At 31.9% G+C, this 24,756-nt stretch overlaps 1 protein-coding gene across 1 annotated transcript; it reads right to left on the reverse strand.

Annotated features, from left to right (window-relative positions):
- Positions 1–1,158: 1,158 nt before the first annotated feature.
- Positions 1,159–1,851, reverse strand: LOC125824003 (cysteine protease inhibitor 8-like). Its single transcript, XM_049503364.1, has one exon. It carries the CDS (start codon positions 1,849–1,851, stop codon positions 1,159–1,161), a length of 693 nt encoding a protein of 230 aa, XP_049359321.1.
- Between the last annotated feature and the right edge of the window lie 22,905 nt (positions 1,852–24,756).

Raw genomic sequence — 24,756 nt, forward strand, 5'->3', positions numbered from 1 at the left:
TGTTGTCCTTTTGAATGTTTTGACAAATTTTCTTGCCCTTTCGGCTCCGGACTCCCCTCCTCTGTCTTCTAGGGGTGGGTGGGCAAATTAATTTATTTTGTTTATTAAATAGACTTTAAAATATATATTTTTAATTAGGTGTTTGTTATATCATCAACAAATGTATTAAACTCTTCTTTAAGGTTTTTGTTGGTTGTCAAAAAGGTGACAAAATTATATAACAAAATCCTACTACAAATATTTAAAATGGACAAAATCTACCGAAGGTTTATATGTGTGTGGATTATATAGATTACCCAATCCGTTTATTCGCATCCTAAATTGGACTGCACCAATATAAAAATATCACTTTCATATTGATTAATGTATTTATTGCTCCATGTATTATTGGCCTAAATGATACTAATGTAATTGTCCATAACTAAAACATGCCAATGAAGTAGGATTTGAAAAAAAGAAACGTAGTTGTCATGCAAGCAAATCAATTTGCTATGTACCCTTTTATTATTTTTGCAGCTATCAAGAATGCAAGGCTAGATTTGAGAATTTCAACAAAATATTAATAAAATAACATATCCTCCATGCCCTAACGAGTAGGGATATTGGAAAATTGTTGTACAAATAAATTTCTACAACAATAAACAATGAGACTTCTACGTCAATTCAATATACAATAAAATTTACTTCTAGTCAAACCAACATACAATACACATTTGCATCCATTACAATAGTGTTTCTTATTTTTTTAAGATTTCCCCCTTTGAACCAAATTTAAGTCTACTGGGCATGACTAATCAAAATTAATATGCAATTGATTAAACATCTTAGGAATGAAATTCACATCACGTAATCAATAACAATGCATATTACAATTTGGACTTAAGTCGTCCGAAAATCAACTCTAATAACAGACCAATAATGAATCGGTACCACATGGGATTATCCATAAGTAATATATACATACCACTTATTAATTAAAACTTATTTGAATCAATTGTTTGGAAGCAGAAATTAATAAATAAAGAACCTAGCTTTTTTATTCATAATAAGCATTAATTAATATTACATAGAGTGGAATAGAAGCATGATCCACATTATTTTAGAAAAAACGATCGAGCTAGGTTATAATATAATAAGCATAGATAGATAATTAACTAACTATGCATCATTCTTGTTTACTTTGCTAAAGACAAAGGGATAAGGCATGTTATTGAGAGCCAGACGGGGGTATCCCCTATCTTCGTACAATCCGACATCTGCACAATCAAATTGGCATGTTGGACACATATATTTACTAGGACAATACGTTAACTTGTAAGAATTAGGTCTCCCCGTCTCATATTTCTCAATTTTGAACCAGTTCTTCAAGGTATTAGGTCCTGGAATTCCTAAGGTACCACCAGTTATAACAAACCTAGGTGGTGGATGTATCGGCCCTAGCATGTAATCACCAGCTTGCCAAACAGTTTCGTTAAAACATGACTTAGTTGAAGAAGAAGTTGAGAACATTATACTAACATCTTGGTCTTCAGAAACGAATTGACTTCCAAGTTGCATAGTATAAAACAACACGGGTGTGCTGTGATCAAAATCACCAGAACTGTGAAGCACAACGTCATTTGGGCATTCGGTACGGTTATTAATATTGGCTAAGTATACGCTTCCGCCTCCCGGGAGAACACTGATAATGGAGTACTCCTCGTCTATCTTGAGATATTCGCCGTCCATGTCCAGCACGGGAGGGAATACAATATTCCCATTATTATCAGAAATGGAAAATTCATGAGAAAAGGCAACCAAAGAGAGGGTAGTTGAAACCAACAGGAAACTCAATATATTAATCGACTTCATCTTTCTTTCTGTATTTTGCTTCCTATTAATCTATCTCCAATTTATAGATGCATGGCTTCATTTGCACGTTTTTTGTCTGAGACATATAATAATAATTATATACCTTTAAAAAATTAGTATAAAGACTTTCTATTTTAACAAATAATAATTAAAAGGCAAGGTTGGCAGATTCTAGGAGAGGTAGTCATATAATTTTCTGTTCATCACCTAAAGTCACAATTAAGTATCCCCCTTACATTTGACGGTGAATTTTATAACTTTTGTAAAATATGTTTGATGTTAGTCTTGGCAAGCAAGCTAAAATTTCACTAAAATGTTTGAAGTTTGGCCTTATTAATTATTACTAGTATAATTTACATAATTACAACTTGCAAACTTTAAAATACATTTTATGCACACCTCAACATATAATTATCTAGATAGATTTATATAAATTTCATAGTGCCAATAATTAATTACATTATTTCTCTACACTTTTCTAAAAAACAAGATTCCCTTAAAATTTATAGATTTCGAATACATTACTAGACTTCCGAATACATCACTGGACTTAATCCTGATACATCAATAAACATCTAGATACATAGGGGAGAGATGTATTAGAGAGGGGATAAGACATCCAGATACATACGGGAGCGATATATCCGAGAGGGAGGGATGTATCCGAAAGGAAAGGGATGTATCAGAGAGGGGGATAGGGATGTATCAGCGAGAGGCAAGTGATGTATCCGAGATGGATTTTTGAAATCTTTTCAAATAGAGGAAATTTTAGAGATTATGATCATAAAATAAGATGAGTATTTAGATAATTTTTCCTAATTAGAATACATTTTCATGCCTTTTTCGTACTTGAGTCTCGAATTCCTTTGTGTATTTTGTTTATGATTAGGAGGCGGCTATTGGTATATTATAGGTCTAGGTTTTAAATTGTAAAAATTTTGCTCCATTTGTTTATATTTTTTTAAAAAAATAATTTACACTGTTGTTATTTTATTTTTATTTTTTAAATAAAATTTTACAAACTTGTTTATCCTTTCTAAAAAAAATAATTGTAAAGTTAAAATGAGAATTTTTTTAATTAATTCTCTTTTGATTTTATAAATTGACAAAACAGTTAAGATAACTATATTTATAATGTGATCAACTAATATTGAAAGAATGACCAACATGAGTTGTGGTGTAGTTCTGGGACTGATCCATCCTTAATCAGAGGTCTCGAGTTTATGTCCGAATATGGAGAAAGTCTTGTTAGAAATACTACAGTCAATGAACATTGCAGTGCGTAATTCAGATTTAGTCCCAAATTTTCCATTCTTATCATCAACTGATAACTCTAGTTGCAGTTGCAGTATTGCAGGCCAATAATGGATATGTTCTAATGTGCCGACGGGACCATTAGAGACTAGCCATAACTAAATTAGAGTATTATATTGTAAACAACTATGTAGTTTAATTTTGAAATCTACAAGTGTCTATATATATATATATTGTAGAGTCTAAATAATTAAAATTTTAAAATTATAGGTACAAAATTATTTTTTATTTATCCAAACCATTTAATTAGAGAGGCGTTACCAATTTTAGAAAGGAAAATAAATAAAAGATTCAAACTTTTAGGGTGTGTTTGGTATGAAGGAAAATGTTTTCCTAGAAAATATTTTCCTGGAAAACAATTAGATTTTTGACTTATTTTCTCATGTTTGGTTGGTGAGTAGAAAATATTTTCTGGAAAAGATTTTTTAGTGTTTGATTTACGAATGAAAAATATTTTGAGAAAATATCTTTTATTTTTACTAGAGAGAAGAAAATAATTTCTAAAATTAAAAATATATTTTGAAAATAATCTTAAATTTTTTTTCTGGAGCGGGGGGGGGGGGGGGGGAGGGTGGGGGGAGTGGTGAGCGTGGGGTGGAAAAAATTAAAGTTGAAAATATTTTTAAAAACAAACTTAAAATTCTTTTTTTTGGAGGAGGGTGGGGGGCTGGTACGGGTCTGATGGTGGGGGGTTGAGTGTAAGGGTTGGGTGAAAAAATAAAAATTTGAAATTGAAAATAATTTTTAAAACAAACTATAATTTTTTTAAATTTTTTTTTTTGGGGGGGGGGGGGGGCGAGGGTGGTTGGGGGATGGAGGTGGGGGGGGGGCTGAGGGTGGGGTGAAAAAATAAAAAATTGAAGTTGAAAATATTTTTTTTAAAAATAAGCTTTAAATTTATAGTTTCAAAAAAAAAATTGTAATTTGAAGTTGGAGTAGAGTTTTGGAAAATGTTTTCCTTAATTTTTTAAGGAAAGTCATTTTCCTTAAATTTGAGGAAAAATGAGTTGATTTGGAAAATATTTTCCAAAACTTTTAACCCAACTAAACATGAGAAAATTGGAAAATATTTTTCGGAAAATGTTTTCCTTCATACCAAACACACCCTAATTAGCCTCACTTAGAGAGGTGCACTCAATCATCATCGCACAATATTATATGATACTTCAAGTGTGAGTTCACACTTCTATGTTTAAATATTTTATAAAAAATATACTGATAAAATCTGCACTTAGGCCATCATTGATGAGCTTTACACAAGGAAAAGAAGAAACTAATAGAGAGCAATTGTGTTGTGATGAGATTTTTATTTTTTCACCCTTCTAAACTAATCCTTTCAATAATGGATCCACTTATATACAATACATTTACAAAGTTAGTTACTAACTAACTTATCCACCTGTCAACTTCTTATTGGAAACTTAATAACAACCTAACAACCTTCTTAACTAACTAATCTATACACAATTATCAACTAACTATTCTTTTATTTCTACACTCCCCCTCAAGTTGAGAATGGAAAATGTTTTTCATTCCTAACTTGACCAGTAATGTAGCATGTTGTTAACGACCCAAAGCTTTGGTAAACACATCTGCTGGTTGTTCCTTACTTGTAACGTAGTTAGTTCTTACCAACCCTTCCTGTAGTTTTTCCCTTATAAAATGGCAGTCAATCTCAATGTGTTTTGTTATTTCATGATACATGGGATTGGCTGCTATTTGTAATGCAGCTTTATTATCACAATATAGATTAATTGGCAACTGCACCTTCACCTGCAACTCTTGTAACAACCCTTTTAACCAAGTCAATTCAGCTACTGTTTGAGCTATGCACCTATATTCTGCCTCAGCAGAACTTCTAGAGATAGTGTTTTGTTTCTTAGCTTTCCATGAGATGAGAGATGTTCCCAATTTGATACAAAAACCAGAGACAGACTTTCTAGACATAGGACAAGAAGCCCAGTCAGAGTCACAATATGATTCTATCTTCTCATCCCCTCTACTAGACATTAATAGACCAAGCCCAGGCTGACTCTTGATATACTTTACCACATGCAAAGCAGGTTCATAATGAGACCGTTTAGGAGCATGCATAAACTGATTTAAGGACTGAACAACATATGATATATCAGGCCTTGTGATTGTAAGATACAAGAGTTTTCCCACCAATCTCTAATAGACACTCCTGTCCTCCAAAAGAACATCCTCAGATTTTTCAGAGAATTTAAGATCATACTCACTGCTGGTTAGTTTCATGTTCTGCTCCATTGGTGTCCACTTAGGCTTTGAACCACTTAATCCAGTCTCTGAGATCATTTCCAGAGCATACTTCCTTTGTGATAGGAGGATTCCCTCACTTGACCTGGCAATTTCAATTCCAAAAAATACCTCAGTTCTCCTAGGTCCTTCATCTTGAAGTTTTTATGCAACTCAAGCTTAGCTCTATTGATTTCTTGTAGATCAGACCCTGTGACAAGCAAGTCATCTACATAAACAAGAACCAACACTAGCTTGTTAGTAGCTGTTTTTGTGAAAAGAGAATAATCATTCTTGCTCTGTGTGAAACCAGAACTTGTTAGAGTTTGTGTCAATTTTAGGTTCTACTGTCTAGAAGCCTGTTTCAGACCATATAAGGATTTGAGTAGCCTGCATACCTTTGACTCCCTCTAGCTACTAAAACCTTGTGGCAAAGCCATGTACACCTCCTCAGAAAGATCACCATTAAAGAATGCATTGTGGACATCCATTTGGAAAATAGGCCAATGCCTAAGGGCAACCAATGCAATCACAGTCCTAACTGTAGTCATTTTTGCTACAGGGGAGAAAGTATCATGAAAGTCAATGCCTTCTTTCTGAGTATAACCCTTAGCTACTAACCTTGCTTTAAACCTTTCTACAGTCCCATCAGCATGATACTTTACCTTGTAAACCCATCTAGAACCAATAGGAACCTTCCCAGATGGCAAATCCACCACCTCCCAAGTATGATTATGATCTAAAGCCTCAAGTTCAAGCTTCATAGCTTGAATCCACCTAGGATCCTTAACAGCTTGGGAATAAGAAATAGGCTCAGAAATAGAAGAAAATGAGGCAAGAAAAGCCTGAAATGGATAAGAAAGATTAGAATATGAAAGATATGATTGAATAGGATAAAAAGAACAAGAACTAGCAGAAGTAGAAGAAGTAGTAGAGGGCAAAGAATGATGAACATAATCTGTGAGCCATATAGAAGGCTTAGTAAGTCTATTTGATTTTCTTAAAGGAACATGAGATGCATCATCATGTGAAGAAACAACAGGTGAGGAGGAAGAAAGACTAGAACAGTCAGGATGCTCATCAGGAAGATCTAATGAAGATACATGAGGAGAATCTGGCATAGTAGTAGTAGAAGAGTCCTTAGAACTAGGAAGAAACTGTGACTTAGGATGAGAGAAAGGAAACCTATTCTCATGAAATGTAACATCGCTACTGATTATAAACCTTTCTGCAGCAATGTCATATACCCTGTAACCTTTCTGAGCAACAGAATACCCCATAAAGACTCCTGTAATAACCTTGGAAGAAAATTTGTCATGAAAAACAGGAAAAGTAGCATAACAAAGACACCCAAAAGTTCTTAAATGAGACAGAATGGGTGGTGTACAATGAAAAACTTCATAAGGTGAAAGGCTATTCAGGATAGTACTAGGAAGCCTATTGATAATATAAGTGGCTGTAAGTATACAGTCACCCCAGAACTTGATAGGTATACTAGCCTGAAACCTAATAGCCCTTGCTACTTCTAGGAGATGCCTATGTTTCCTCTCCACAACTCTATTTTGTTGTGGAGTATGAACACAACTACTTTGGTGAATAATCCCTTTGGTCTTTAAGAAATTAGTGGATAAAGTGTTAAAAAACTCAGAACCATTGTCTGATCTCAAGATTTTTACTTTGGTAGAAAACTGGTTCTCAACAAGAAGAATAAAATCTTTAAGTAGCACAAACACATCACTCTTAAGCCTTAGTAAAAAAGTCCAAGTCATTCTCTAAAAATCATCTACAAGACTAAGAAAATACTTGAATCCATTATAAGTGGAAACCCTGTAAGGTCCCCAAATGTCAGCATGAACAAGATCAAACACAACTGAAGTTTTAGAAATACTAACAGGAAAAGGCAACCTAGTCTACCTAGCTAAGGGACAAACAGAACAATGACAATAGCCAACATCATCTAGTAATCTAGTTATTACAGGTATCTTTTTCAAAACAGAAATGGGGGCATGGCCTAGCCTTTGATGCCATAAATGTGACACAGAAGCAGAAACTGCAGTAGTCATGCATTTGAAAGGAAAGCTTGTAGCAGGTGTTGAAGGACTAAGGATGTATAAGCCACCTTCTTGTCTACCAATCCCCTTCACCTTGCCACTTGAGAGGTCCTGAAAGAGACAAAAATCAGGGTAAAAATGTACTGAACTATTAAGCTCTCTTGTATACCTAGCTACAAACAGTAAATTGGTGTTAAACTTAGGTATACACAGAACATTGTGAAGAGTTTTAGAGGGCAACAAACTACAAGATCCTGTATGTGTAATCTCAGTGCTCTGACCAGTAGGAAGATGAACATAAGTAGGTTTAGATGAAGGAATTGGATTTATCAGTGAACTCAAGGAAGAAGTCATGTGATTTGAGGCTTCAGAATCAATAATCCAACGGTCTGATTTAGTAGAACCCATACCTGCCATATTGGCTACATCTACTGGTGAATCTTCCTTGTCCTCTCCTTTATTCTTCTTCTTTAAATCTTCCATCATTTGCACAAGCTGCAAGTATTGATCATTATTGAGACCTTGGAAGACAGAACCCATACTACCATTCCTTGAAATATGCTCTTCCTGATTCATCACATTATGTGCTGATGATTGATCATAAGAGGTCTTCCTTCTATTATTGTTAAACTTGAACCTTGGAGGATATCCAATCAACTTGTAACATGTTTCTCTAGTATGACCCTTTAACTTGCAGTAATCACATTTTAATTCTGTGTTTGGATTCCTTCTAGGTCTCATATTAGAGACATTTGCAACAATCAAAGAGCTGTGAGTCCCTTCTACTGGTGAAACGCCCAAGATTCCATTACTTCCTTTTTGGATCTCTTCTTGAATCATCATAGAATACGCTTGATCCAAAGTGGGAGTAGGTGTCATCATAAGAATTTGACTTCTTTGTGGAGCATAAGTCTCATTTAGGCCCATCAAGAATTTCATAAACTTCTGCTGATGTAAATAAGCTGTGAAATTCTTAGATTTATCACAATCACATGCTGGAAAAGGAATTATAGACTCAAGCTCATCCTACAAATCATTCAACTTAGAGAAGTAAACAAAGATGTTTTGAATCCCTTGATCAATCATACAGATCTCCTTGTGAAGCTGGAAAATCTTGGTTGCATTTACTTTATCAAATCTATCCTTAAATGCCTTCCAAACCTTGTGAGCATTCTCAGAATATACAATGCCTTTTCTCAATTCTTGAGTCACAGAACTCATGATCCATGACTGTACAGTCGTATTACACCTATCCCACTGATGTAACTTGAACTCATCCTCCAAATACGTTTCTCTCTTGCAAGATCCATCAATGAAACCTACTTTACTCTTTACTAGCAGAGACAACAACATCGATCTACTCCATTCTGAGTAATTACCAGTTCCTGTCAACAGTTGAGGAACGAGAGAGATATCTGGTGTATCTGAATGTTGCATATACAGTGGGTTATTGCGATCCAATTGAGAAATTGTTCTTGGACCTGTTACTCCAGTACCAACAGATGCTGAATTGTCTCCCATTGTTGAAAAAAAAACTTTGAATCAGATAATCAGTAAGGAAGAACAATAATTTCAAGGGAGAATGAAAAAAAGGGGGGAAATCAGGAAATCAAGAAGGGGAAATCAGGAAGACGGTGAAGAAGCTCATCAGCTATGGAACGCACTGTCACCAAGCTTTGATACCATGATAAAATCTGCACTTAGGCCACCATTGATGAGCTTTACAGAAGGAAAAGAAGAAACTAATAGAAAGCAATTGTGTTGTGATGAGATTTTTATTTTTCACCCTTCTAAACTAATCCTTTCAATAATGGATCCACTTATATACAGTACATTTACAAAGTTAGTTACGAACTAACTTATCCACCTATCAACTTCTTATTGGAAACTTAATAACAACCTAACAACCTTCTTAACTAACTAATCTATACACAATTATCAACTAACTATTCCTTTATTTCTACATATACTACTACTATATATGATTTCAGGAAGGAAGCATGAATTCACGTGAACCCAATGACCCCTTATGAATACGTCTCTTGATATTTACCCTTCAATATAGATAATAGGCGAACAACCACAAATGAATATTAATGGCCCAATGAGACCGCACATGCATGAGATTATCCCATGACTAAAACATGTAGACAGACAAACTTTAGTTGTCGACATAATTCATTTAGATATTTAAATTTAAATATGTACTTATAGAATATTTATTCTTAATCAGAGGTCTCGAGTTTATAGCTGAATATGTCGATATAATTTATTTAGACATTTAGACTTTCGGACACATCACTGGACTTCCTGATACATCAATAAACATCTAGATACATAGGAGAGAGATGTATTAGAGAGGGGAGAACACATCCAGATACATAGGGGAGGGATGTATCTGAGAGGGGATAGGACATCCAGATACATACAGAAGCGATGTATCCGAGAGGGAGAGATGTATCTGAGAGGGAAGGGATGTATCAGAGAGGGGGATAGGGATGTATCAGCTAGAGGGAAGTGATGTATCCAAGATGAATTTTTGAAATCTTTTCAAATGGAGGAAATTTTTGAGATTATGATAAAATAAGATGTGTATTTAGGTAATTTTTCCTAATTAGAATATATTTTCATGCCTTTTTCGTACTTGGGTCTCGAATTCCTTTGTGTATTTTGTTTATGATTAGGAGGCGGCTATTGGTATACTATATAGGTCTAGGTTTTAAATTGTAAAAATTTTGCTCCATTTGTTTATATTAATTCTCTTTTGATTTTATAAATTGACAAAAAAGTTAAAATAACTATATTTATAATGTGATCAACTAATATTGAATGAATGACCAACATGAGTTATGGTGTAGTTCTGAGACTAGTCCATCTTTAAGCAGAGGTCTCGAGTTTATGTCCGGATATGAAGAAAGTCTTATTAGAAATACTACCGTCAATAAACATTGCGGTGCATAATTCATATTTAGTCCCAAATTTTCCGTTCTTATCATCAACTCTAGGTACAGTTGCAGTATTGCAGGCCAATAATGGATATGTTCTAATGTGCCGACGGGACCATTAGAGACTAGCCATAACTAAATTAGAGTAATATATTGTAAACAACTATATATAGTTTAATTTTGAAATCTACAAGTGTGTATCAATATATATATATATATATATATATATATATATTGTAGAGTCTAAATAATTAAAAATTTAAAATTATAGGTATAAAATTATTTTTTATCTATCCAAACCACTTAATTAGAGAGGCATTACCTATTTTAGAAAGGAAAATAAATAAAAGATTTAAATTTTTAGGGTGTGTTTGGTATGAAGGAAAACAAGTAGATTTTTGACTTATTTTCTAATGTTTGATTGGTGAGTAGAAAATATTTTCCGGAAAAGAATTTTTAGTGTTTGATTTACGAATAAAAAATATTTTTGAGAAAATATCTTTTATTTTTACTATAGAGTAGAAAATAATTTTTGAAATTGAAAATATATTTTAAAATAAACTGAAATTATTTTTTCTAGCGGGGGAGGGGGGGGGGGAGTGGTGAGCGTGGGGTGGAAAAAAATTTAAAGTTGAAAATATTTTTATAAACAAACTTAAAATTATATTTTTTTTGAGGAGGGTGGGGGGTTGAGTGTAGGGGTGGGGTGAAAAAGTAAAAATTTGAAATTGAAAATAATTTTTAAAATAAACTATAATTTTTTTTTGGAGGGGGGGGGGGGTGGTAGGGGAATGGTGGTGGGGTGGGGTGAAAAAATAAAAAATTAAAGTTGAAAATATATTTTAAAAATAAGCTTTAAATTTATTTTTTCAAAAAAAAAATTGTAATTTGAAGTTGGAGGAGAGTTTTGGAAAATGTTTTCTTTAATTTTTTAAGGAAAGTCAGTTTCCTTAAATTTGAGAAAAATGAGTTGATTTGAAAAATATTTTCCAAAACTTTTAACACAACCAAGCATAAAAAAATTGGAAAATATTTTCTAGAAAATGTTTTCCTTCATACCAAACACATCCTAATTAGTCTCACTTAGAGAGGTGCACTCAATCATCATCGCACGACATTATATGATACTTCAAGTGTGGGTTCACACATCTATATTTAAATATTTTATAAAAAATATACTACTACTATATATGATTTCAGGAAGGAAGCATGGACTTACGTAAAACCCCATGACCTCTTCCTGAATACGTCTCTTGATATTCACCCTTCGATATAGATAACAGGCGAACAACCACAAATGAATATTAATGGCCCAACGAGACCGCACTTGCATGAGATTATCCCATGACTAAAAACATGCGACTGACAAACTTTAGTTGTCGACATAATTCATTAAGATATTTAAATTTAAATATGTACCTATTGAATATTCATCCTTAATCAGAGGTCTCGAGTTTATGTTTGGATATATTGACATAATTCATTTAGACATTTAGACTTTCGGATACATCACTGGACTTCCTGATACATCAATAAACATCTAGATACATAGGGGAGAAATGTATTAGAGAGGGGATAAGACATCCAGATACATAGGGGAGGGATGTATCTGACAAGGGATAGGATATCGAGATACATACGGGAGCGATGTATCCGAGAGGGAATGGATGTATCAGAGAGGGGGATAGGGATGTATCAGCGAGAGAAAAGTGATGTATCCAAGATGAATTTTTAAAATCTTTTCAAATGGAAGAAGTTTTAAAAATTATGATTAAATAAAATGTGTATTTAGGTAATTTTTCCTAATTAGAATACATTTTCATGCCTTTTTCGTACTTGGGTCTCGAATCCCTTTGTGTAGTTTGTTTATGATTAGGAGGCGGCTCTTGGTATACTATAGGTCTAGGTTTTAAATTGTAAAAAATTTGCTCCATTTGTTTATTTTTTTAAAAAAATAATTTACACTTGTTATTTTGTTTTTTTAAAAAATAAAATAAAAATTACAAACTTGTTTACTCTTTCTAAAAAAAATAATTGTAAAGTTAAAATGAATTTTTTTTTAATTAATTCTCTTTTGATTTTATAAATTGACAAAAAAGTTGAGATAACTATATTTATAATGTGATCAACTAATATTGAATGAATGACCAATATGAGTTGTGATGTACTTTTGGGACTGGATCATCCTTAATCAGAGGTTTCGAGTTTATGTCCGAATATGGAAAAAGTCTTGATAGAAATACTACAATCAATGAATATGACGATGCATAATTCAAATTTAGTCCCAAATTTTCCATTCTTATCATCAACTCTAGTTGCAGTTGCAGTATTGCAGGCCAAAAATGGATATGTTCTAATGTGCCGATGGGACCATTAGAGACTAGCCATAACTACAACAACTATGCAGTTTAATTTTGAAATCTACAAGTGTGTATATATATATTTTGTAGAGTTAAAATAATTTAAAATTTAAAATTACAGGTACAAAATTATTTTTTATCTATTCAAACCACTTAATTAGAGAGGCGTTACCAATTTTAGAAAGGAAAATAAATAAAAGATTCAAACTTTTAGGGTGTGTTTGGTACGAAGGAAAATGCTTTCCTAGAAAATATTTTCCTAGAAAACAAGTAAAATTTTTGACTTATTTTCTCATGTTTGGTTGGTGAGTAGAAAACATTTTCCGAAAAAGATTTTTTAGTGTTTGCTTTATGAATGAAAAATATTTTTAAGAAATTATCTTTTATTTTTACTAGAGAGTAGAAAATAAATTTTGAAATTAAAATATATTTTAAAAATAAACTTAATTTTTTTTCTGGCGCGGGGGGGGGGGGGGGGGGGGGGGGGAGTGGTGAGCGTGGGGTGGAAAAAAAATTAAAGTTGAAAATATTTTTAAAAACAAACTTTAAATTCTTTTTTTTTTTTGGAGGAGGGTGGGGGGATGGTAGGGAGCTGATGGTGCGGGGTTGAGTGTAAGGGTGGGGTGAAAAACTATAAATTTGAAATTGAAAATAATTTTTAAGACAAACTATAATTTATTTTTTTGGGGGAGGGCGGGGGGGGAGGTGGTAGGGCGATGGCGGTGAGGTGGAGGTGAGGGTGGGGTGAAAAAATAAAAAATTGAAGTTGAAAATATTTTTTAAAAAATAAGCTTTAAATTTATTTTTTCAAAACAAAAATTGTAATTTGAAGTTGGAGGAGAGTTTTGGAAAATGTTTTCCTTAATTTTTTTAAGGAAAGTCATTTTCATTAAATTTGAGGAAAACGAGTTGATTTGGAAAATATTTTCCAAAACTTTTAGCCCAACCAAAAATGAGAAAATTGGAAAATATTTTCTGGAAAATGTTTTCCTTCAAACCAAACACACCCTAATTAGCCTCACTTAGAGAGGTACACTCAATCATCATTGCATGATTTTATATGATACTAAAAGTGTGGGTTCATACATCTATGTTTAAATATTTTATAAAAAATATATTACTACTATATATGATTTTAAGAAGGAAGCATAGATTCACGTGAACCCAATGACCCCATCCAAAATACGTCTCTTGATATTCACCCTTCAATATAGACAGCAGGCGAACAACCACAATTGAATATTAATGGCCCAACGAGACCACACGTGCATGAGATTATCCCATGACTAAAACATGTGATTGACAAAGTTTAGTTGTTGACATAATTCATTTAGATATTTAAATTTAAATATGTATCTATTGAATATTCATTCTTAATCAGAGGTCTCGAGTTTATGTTCGGATATGTCGACATAATTCATTTAAGACATTTAGACTTTCGGATACATCACTGGACTTTCTGAAACATCAATAAACATCTAGATACATAGGGGAGAGATGTATTAGAAAGGGGATAAGACATTCAGATACATAGGGAGAGATGTATCTGAGAGGGTATAGGACACATCCAGATACATACGGGAGCGATGTATCCGAGAGGGAATGGATGTATCAGAGAGGGGGATAGGGATGTATCAGCGAGAGAAAAGTGATGTATCCAAGATGGATTTTTGAAATCTTTTCAAATGGAGGAAATTTTAGAGATTATGATAAAACAAGATGTGTATTTAGGTAATTTTTCCTAATTAGAATACATTTTCATGCCTTTTTCGTACTTGGGTCTCGAATTCCTTTGTGTATTTTGTTCATGATTAGGAGACGGCTATTGGTATACTATAGGTCTAGGTTTTAAATTGTAAAAATTTTGCTCCATTTGTTTATATTTTTTAAAAAATAATTTACACTCTTGTTATTTTGTTCTTTTTTTTAAAAAAAAAAAAAACTTTATAAACTTGTTTACAATTTCTAAAATAATAATTGCAAAGTTAAAATGAGAAGTTTTTTAATTAATTTTTTTTATTTTATAAATTGACAAATAATTTGAGAAAGATATTTTTAAAATGTGAACACAACTAATATTGAATGAAGGGAGTAAAATTAAGCTGTAACACCTTAATTAGTTTTACTTATCATACGTCTGTACATATTGCTGTTCATCATTAATCATCAAAGAAATTAAAGAATAATTAAGTAGCCAAACTTTCCGTTCTTATCATCAACTCTACTTGCAGGTGCACTGTTCCAGGCCAATAATGGATATATATATTATATAATATATACTAATGTGCCGATGGGACCATTATTAGACCATAGCTAAACAATGTTAATGAAGTACGATGGTTAATTAGTTTTTTACCCAGTAGTAGTAGGCTTAATTAATACATCGATATCTCTTTAAATTTGGAATATATTTTTTTAAAAAAAAATTGGAATACATTTAATTTAGATACTAGAATTATGACATGTAACAGTTGAACACCTGAACAACTGATAATGTGATCCAATTACAATAGTCAAGTAGAGAACTATTTTTTAAGGTTATCAATACTTTGAAAACAAAACTAATAATTATTCTAGAAGTGTTTCCAATATTTGTGTCTATTATCTATTCTCAACTTTTAAATATGAGTGTTCACAAATAATATCATGTGCTCTCAGTTTTTAAATCCGTTCAACTTCATCATTATTAACATTGTGAAATTAATTCAATGTTAATTGTCCGTACTATGGATGAATCCTAAATTACGTAAATTATGATCAATTAAAATCGAGGGGCATCGTATCTTTTTGGCCTAAAAGATACTTGAATACTAATTTATATCCTCCATTGAAGATAAATACTAACAGGCTAACAACCAAGTTATTTTCATATCATTAAAAAAAAAGTTATTTTCATTTTTGTCATGTAATGAATATTCCCACAACTAAAACGTGCCAAACAAATATGCCAAATTAATTGCCACTCTCGCTTTTTTCGGCCTAAGATTTTTCAATTTTTTTATTTGAAAATTTTGAAAAATATCATTTTAAGAAATTATGTTTTTTTTTAAAAAAAAAAAGAAAAATAATTTTTCGTTGTAAAAAAAAATCACAAATAATATATATTTAATATTGAGGTTAATTTTTTTTATTTATTTACGCAAAACAAGGTGATTTTATAAAGAAAATACTATGGAACCCATTAAAATTAACAACTTATTTATAGAAAATAGCTATAGTTTAAAAATACTGGAGTATATAAAAATGCAATATGTTATTTTTATTTTTTTTATAACCCCCCCCCCCCCCCCCCCCCCACCCCCCCCCCCCCCCCCCCCCCCCCCCCCCCCCCCCCCCCCCCCCCCCCCCCCCCCTCTCTCTGTTTTTCTCTCTTCTATTGATAAGACGAAATTAATTCAAATATATTATGTATAAATTGTATTCAATCAGATATAGGTGAAAGTTTTATATTTTATTTCAACTGTATTCGAAAATTATATTTTGTATTTTTGTATCAATTGTATTTGTATTCATACGAATACAATATGCATTCATCATATCTGTCAAATGTATTTGTATCCAATCAAAGAGAGGATGAATACAAATAATTTAATTATTATGAGGTTAAAAAGATAAAATAATTATTAATATAACTCATGATATATATATTTCATGCGATTAACTTAAAATATGGTGATGGAAAATGTTAATAATCTGGCCTGGAATTCAATATGGTGATGAAACCAAGAAGAAGAAGAGGAGAATAGGAATTCAATATCAAAGCTTAACAGAATACTGTGTACAATGTGATACTTATAGACCCTTGGTACTAATTGTAGTTAGTATAAGTAATTATAAACTTAAACTAACTGTATATCTAACTATTAAGATGATTATATACCTATATAACCAACGCTTATAATTTGTTGTGTAAAAATGTCACCAATACGTTTCTGCTTCAAAAAATTTCCAATGACTTCAAATCTAATAAATCACAAGAATTTTTCAATCATTAGATTCAACGTAAACCTTCAACAAATAAATTTCTGATTAACAGTGCTTCTAATAAATGGGGACAAAAATGATATTTAGCAAGTTTATCTCTATATTGTAATAACTTGAATTTATATTCACCAGTGAATATAAACAAGAAGCTAACTACCACAAACTTTCCATATACATTATCCGATGGGACCCCAATGAAGTAATAGACGTTGTCATGCAAGCAAAGCAATTGGCTAGATTTGAAAATTCCAAAATATCCCATAATAGAATAAAATTATCTCTGAATCTGATAATATTTTTGGTTTAATATCAAAATTATTAACAGTCTTAAAAAGAATCATTTTACTTGACTTACTCAATTTAAATATATCCTTCATCTGCCACATGACATAATAAGTGGTCTCAAATTCTTGTAGGAGTGTGAAACTCTTATAATAAGTCAAGAGAAGTGTACACCCTAAACATAATGAGAATTTAGGTGGATATTTTACTCATGTGGCCAAATCAAGGGTATATTTAAGTTCAGTTAGTCAAGTAAAGAGGTGTTTTTAAGGCTATCAATAGTTCGAAACGAAACTAAATTCATACGAAATTCAGAAGTGTTTTCAATATTTCTGTCTATTATCTATTCTCAACTTTTAAATTTGAGTGTTAATAAACAATATCATGTGCTCTCAGTTTCTAAATTCGTTCAACTTCACCATTATTAACATGGTGAAATTAATTCAATGTTAATTGTCCGTATACAATAAAGTCTAGTGCTAAAAATAGTGTAAAAATTAAGGGCTGAAACTAACGAAGATGATCAATTAAAATTGAACATCATCTTTTTGGCCTAAAAGATATTTGAATAGTACTAATTTATATCCACCATTGAAGATAAATACTAAGAGGCCAACAACCAAGTTACTTTCATTTTTGTCATGTAATGTAGATAGTAAAAGGCCAAAAAAATGAATATTAATGTATTGACGGGACCGCATGTGTTACTATCCCCATAACTAAAACGTGCCAAACAAATATGTCAAATTAGTTGCCACACTCGGTTTTTTTTTTTTTTGGCGTTTTTCATTGTTTAGTTAAAAAAATTGAAAAATAATTTTTTAAGAAATTATGTTTTGTATTTTTGTATCAAATGTATTTGTATCTAATCAAAGAGGATGAATACAAATAATTTAATTATTATAAGGTTAAAAAGAGAAAATAATAATTTATTTTATTTTGATTTTATAAATTGACGTAAGTTTTTCAACATTTTTCATTGTTTAGTTAAAAAAATTGATTTTTTAAAAAGAAATTATGTTTTTTTCTAAAAAATAAGAAAAATAAATTTCACAAATAATATATATTTAATATTGAGGTTAATTTTTTTCTCTACTTATGCAAAACAAGGTGATTTTATAATTAAAAAATTATGGAACCAGTTAAAATTAACAACTTATTTATGGAAAATAGCTATAGTTTAAAGATACTATATAAATAAACAATATGTTATTTCTTATAGCAAATCCTTTCCCTCTCTCCCTGCCTTTCCTCCATCTCTTTTGCCCTCTCCCCTCTCTTGCCCCTCTCTCTTGTCCTCCTCTCTCTCTTACCATTAAAAGATCTTAAAAGTTTAAAAAATCTCGAAACAAAAAAAAATTACATCATCTAAAATAAAAATTAAACAAAATTTCATTCACCTATTACCCTAAAATATAGAAAAATAAATTTCCGGTCTAAAAAATTTTCACCATTAAAAGATCTTAAAACTTAAAAAAATCTCAAAAAACAAAATAAAATTTACATCAACTAAAATTTTTTTTTAAAAAAAAACAAAATTTGATTCACCTACTACCCCAAAATATAGAAAAATAAATTTCTGGTCTAAAAAATAAGCAGCAACAAATTAAAGAAATGTTACGATTTTCAAAGATTAATATTGGATTTAAGGTTCCACAAAATACACTATATTAAGTAAATGTATCTATATATCTAATCATTAAAAAATTAAGATGCATTTATATAAGATCGTTATAGACGAAGATATAAACATTGAGTATTACTGTTTCTTAGATCCTGTTTGGCATAAGTAGGGGTGTTCACGGGTTGGATTGGATCGGTTATTGGTCAAAACCAAAACCAAACCAACTTAATCGGTTTTAAAATTATCAAAACCAAACCAAACCAAATATAATATACATTTATCGGTTTGGTGATTATCGGTTTCGGTTTGGTTTGGTTCGGTTATTCGGTTATTAACCATACACAAAAATAAAAGAAACAATTCATTTAAAATGTGAAAAAAGTGACAACAATCCATTCAAAACAAAAAATAGTTAGAATGACTTAAATTACTGAACTTTCGATCACTAAATTTACTATCAATAAAGCTTTAAAATTCACTATATTGGCCTAGAAGGAAGAGACAATAACATTTTCAGTTCCACAAAGAATTGTCATAGACACTCATATACATGAAATCAATAAGATAAATGTTTCATCTTGGGCATTTTTGCTTTCAATAAGTAAATTATAAAGAAATTTTAATGAAAATATGTATAAGATCTTTAAAATTGTTTATAAAAACAATATATTAAGTATGAATATTAATAAAATATATGTATATAATTCATCGGTTCGGTTTGGTTATTTCTTCGGTTTTTTTCGAATAAAACCATAACCAAACCAAATACTATCGGTTTTAAAAAATCTAAAACCAAACCAAACCAAACCCAAATAAAATCGGTTTTATTTTATCGGTTTGGTTTGGTTTTTCGGTTTGGATCGGTTTTTATCCAAACCGTGAACACCCCTAGGCATAAGTATTAAAAATTTCTTATTTTAGAAGCATTTTTTAAGTAGATTTTCAGAAAAGTGTTTTCCAAAAAAATAAATTGTGTTTGATTAATTCATTTAAAAAATGTTTCTGATAAACAGATTGTGTTTGACTAATCTTTCATAAAAAGTGCTTTTGAGAGTCAAATTACAACAAAGACAGGTATCAATGCAGTTTTAATAATAAGATTATATTATAAAGAGAAGTTTTTATAAATTTCTATTATAAAGATTTTAATTAAATTTTTATTGATGAAATATTAACAATTTTTCAATCAATATTGCATTTAAATATATAAAAATAAATTAATTAAATATTGATATAGTATTAACATGATGATTTAAATATAATTAAAATATCAAGAAAATAAACTTAATAATTAGTTTACAAATTACATAACTACATAGGAAAAATTCACCACAAAAATAAATAATATCTTATTTTTTTCCCTAATCTTGCAAAAGTATTGTTTTTACCTTTTCTGTAATCCTACAAAAAATACATAAAATTTAAAATGTAATATGTAATCACAAAATCAATTTTTTTTACATAAAAATAAAAAATAATTTTTTAAAATGAAACTTTGCAAAACTTATGAGATGTGTTAATTGATTAATAAGAGATATAAATGTAAATATGTATATATGACAGAGATAATTTAATCTTGAAAAAGATAATTTTTGGTTTCTGCTTTTGTTTTTTTAAGTATGAATTTATAACTTTTTCACAACAAAAAATTGTTTATGCTTCCGTTTAAAATAAGTCTTAATGATTTGTCAAACATCTTAATCTTTCATTTTTTTTTCAAAATAAGTACTTTGATCTCATAACAACAATTCAACTCTTAACCATGGTTATAGTTAGACGGGTTGAGTTATCTATAGAAAAGTGATATGTATGGAACAAACCAAATTCAAATTAAACCTATTAATTAGCGATTGAGACATAATGATTTTTAATATGTACACTATGAATCACACGTACTTAATGGTCCCGTAAATCTTAATGGAATTTTGGATAAAAGCCACCTGGCCGCTAAGAGATTTAATGATATATTTTGGATGCATTTGATATTTTCTCTCTGAACACCTTATCTCTATTCCCACTTTCTATAGTTTTCATCTTCACCACCCTACACTTTAACTAATATTGATATGTCTTTTAATATTATTTGTTTAAATTATATATAAATATTTTTAAAATAATATTTTTTATTTATCTACTGAACACCTAGGTTCGTTGATCTCATTGTACCAAAATGAGTCTAGTAGAGTCTTGCGGAACGGTAAGAAGACGTCTGCACTTTTCTTCGAGAGGCTATAGGACTTTAGGAAAAACTCACTTATTTCTGCTCCTTCGTGCTATGACTTGAATCCAATTGGTATCTGGGTGATACAAATTGGTATCTTTCCTGCTTCACTATATGGTCCGAACTAGGGCAACAACAGTGGTAACATCATTACTAGTAAGAGAGAATGTGTATAGACTACCGACATTTGAATAAAGTCACCATTCGAAACAATATCCACTGCCTCGAATAAACGATCTTTTAACCAGTTGCATGGTGCATCAATTTACATTTTGTTCTTGTAATGGGAGACCGGTAATGGTCATCTATGGAACAAGCTAGTTTAGAAATCGAGCTTGTCTGTGAATTGTAACTTGAAAACTATGAATACGTGTTCCTTGTTACCTGAATTAACTGTAAATGTGAAAGTTGTATTTGCTTGGATGTGATGATATTATCATGTGCACAATAAGTGTGGGTCTGAATTTTAATATATGTAATATGCTGGCTAAATTGATTGAAACTATGCAAGTTGTAACTGCTAAGTATCGTGAAACTTGTTGTGAAAAGAACGTCACGACTAAGTTTTATGCAAGGGTCTAGATAATGTACAAGATGATTCGTAAGAAAGATCTGGACGTGTTTTGCTCTTGATAATAACCGTGTGAGTGTCTGGGTGTATCCTGGGGATGTGTGGGTTATAGAGTTGAATTAATGAGAATGAGTTGGATTATGTATCGTTAGATTGACTCGGGGTAGACAATGATTATCCTAGTTCAGAGGATTATCCTATATTGCTTAGTAAAGCTGAAAATCGTTGGGAGATTTAGAAAAGTGAAAAACCCCAGAAAAATTTATTGCCTGGGTACTGTTTTCGTCTGAGCCGCTGGGGCAGGATTTTTTCGCCAGTGCGAGACCGCTAGAGTGGAAATTCCCTGTCAGAGCGGGACAGGGCAAGATAGAACCTCAGCCTTGTCTCCTCTATTTTTCCCAGGTCTTCTTATAGAACTTGAATCGAATTCGAACTAACCCCTACAATCCAATCAGTGTTCAGCAATCGAGGATAGAATATAAAACCTTGTAATAAAATGAATGTTGTCAAAAATAGTAGAAAAACTCGCATCCATGTGATTACAAAAACAAAAGGAGTGTGTGAAATTTTCTAAGTATGAATTTTGGTTGACCTCGATTGACTTTTTGGGGCATGTAGTTCAAGGGAAGAGGTAATGGTAGATCCACAAAAGATTGAAGTAGTCAGGAATTGGGTCCGACTTAATTTTGTGACTGAAATTAAGAGTTTCATGAGGCTCGCTAGCTACTATCGTCGCTTGTGAAGGGACTAAGGTCAGATTTGCAGATTCAAGTTTATAGGTGACAACATTCAAAAATTTTTGGTAAGGGACGGTTAGATAATGAACATCATTACTTTGAAAAATGCATTTAGTATTGCTGTCATAACATGTATGGGTTGCTTAGCGAATGATGACATTAGGTTATGTCATTTGAGGTTCGAAGTTATACTACGATTTCATGGATTGTTTGTTTATCAATAAGAGGTCAGGATACGACTACTCCAATAACAGTGAGGTTTACTTGGTTAAGCTATTATGTGTGTTGCAACTGTGGAGAACCTGGGCATATATGGAGGAAATCAGTAAGGCCATGGAGGCCAGGGAAATGGTAATGCGGGTAGAGGAGTAGTGCATCTAGGCAAGGAAGTTGCCCGTCAAGATGACAAGGCTTAGTTTTTTATGCCTTTTCGAGCAAGATCTAGGTTGAGGCGTTAGATGCAGTGCTCACATGTACTATTCTTATTTGTGATCGGATACCTATTGTTTTTTTGTATACGAGTTCTACTTGTTCATATGTGTCAATTTAGTTTCCCTTGTGATTTGATGCAGTTTGTGATGTACTTGATGCTCCATCCATGTTTCTAGCCCAATTGAAGAGTCAGTCATAGTCACCAATGTATATCGTGTTGTCCTACTGTGTTCATGAATTTTCAAATTTGGATTGATTTGGTTATGATGGATATGACTGACTGAATATAATCCTAAGCATGACTTGGTTGTCCCCCTATTATGTTGTGCTTAATGGTAATGCTAAGTCGGTAACTCTAGAGATCCCGGGTAGGGAAAGGTTAGAGTGGGAAGGGGGTACAAGCCTAAGTTAGCTAAGGTCATATCTATCGTGTGGGGTAGGAAACTGGTGGGGCGGGATTGTTTGGCTGATTAGCTCATATTTGGGATGTTGAGGTTGAATCCCCCTCTATTGAGTCTATTCTTGTGGTGTCAGAATTGAGAGAGCTTAAAGCTCAAATCCAGGAGATTCTTAATTATGGTTTCATCCCTTCTAGTGCTTCCCCGTGGGTTGTTCCTGTCTAGTTTGTTAAGAAAAACGATGGTAGTATGAGGCCTGTTGATTTTATCTTAAGCCATAAAGGGGTCACTACTAAAAAAACAGCGTTTAGCGATGGATTTTAGCGACAAATCAAATTCCGTCACTATATAGCGACAAATTTGTAACGAAATATCAATTTCGTTGCAAGAATAACAAATAATTTTTTGAGTTATGACATAGCGACGGGTTGGCGATGGAATATTTATTACGTCGCTAAATATTAGCGCAAAATTTTGGCACTCTAATTTTCCTACGAATTTAGCAACAAAATAGGTGTTACAAATTCAATTAATATTTCGCAACGGATTTACTGACGAAAATGATGTTGCTAAACTTTTAAATATTTTTTTATAAATTTTATACTATATAGTGACGGAATAATCCGTCATTAAAATTTATTCAGGATAAATATATTTATTTGTTAGCGACGAATTTTATAATCCGTTGCTAAATCCGTTGCTAATGTATCTTTATGTGCCATTTATTCTAGGGCTTAAATTCATTTGCATTGTTTTTTGTCTCCAGAACTAAGCTCTCTCCTTCTTCAATGGAGCTCTCATATGAGAACTGAGCTCTCTTCTTCTTCTTCTTCCATCCGTGATAAAGGATCAAGTAAGCCCTCTTCTTTTTCTTCTTCTTCTTCCATGCTCATTCTTCTTCACCTCTTTCTATCTATAGATCGGGGTTTATATTGAACTCATTTTTTTCTCTTTATCTTCAGCAGCTCAACCTTTAAATTTTTGGAGAAATCGTCAATATTTTCTAAGAAGTAAGTACTCTTAGTTTGATGAATTAGTTACAAAATCAATGTTTTTTGTTTGGTTTTTATTCTTCTTTGAGGAACGTTATTTTCTTGCATAGAACAAGAACAAATCAACTATTCAATGATTTTTGCGTAGTAGTTGAAATGGGGTTTTGTGAGTTTTTAACTCTCAACTCTTTCACTTCATTAAGCTCGAAGTGAGGTTGGGGTCTTTTTAAATTAGGGTTTTAGAAGTTTGGGTGTACTGAAATTAGGGGTTAGGGTTTTCTTAAAATAGGAGTTTCAGAAGATTGGATGCACTGAAAATAGGGGTTTTTAGAACTTAGGTTTTCAGGAAAAAAGGGGTTAGGGTTCTGATTTGGATGCATATTGCTGATTTGCTGAAAATAGGAGTTTTTAGAACTTAGATTTTCAGGAAAAAAGGGGTTAGGGTTCTGATTTGGATGCATATTGCTGATTTAATGAAAATAAGAGTTTTTTTTTTTGCGTGCCTGCCATAGTTTGCTGTGTTTCTCATCCAAGTGCACATGACGTGCTCTCAGTACATCAGTTCTTCGTGACTTTATGTATGCTGGTTCGGTAAAACCAAGTGTGAAAGAAGTAGAAGATGTAAATGGCATCCACAATCCTGCTTATCAGTACCTTAGCATTGTCACGACCCAATTTATCAAGTCATGATGACACCTACTATAACCCACCAGCAGGTAAGCCAACCCGTAACCCGGA

This window comes from Solanum verrucosum, unplaced genomic scaffold, assembly GCF_900185275.1.
Source record: "Solanum verrucosum unplaced genomic scaffold, falcon-dt-bn FXZP01000088.1, whole genome shotgun sequence".
NCBI lineage: Eukaryota > Viridiplantae > Streptophyta > Magnoliopsida > Solanales > Solanaceae > Solanum > Solanum verrucosum.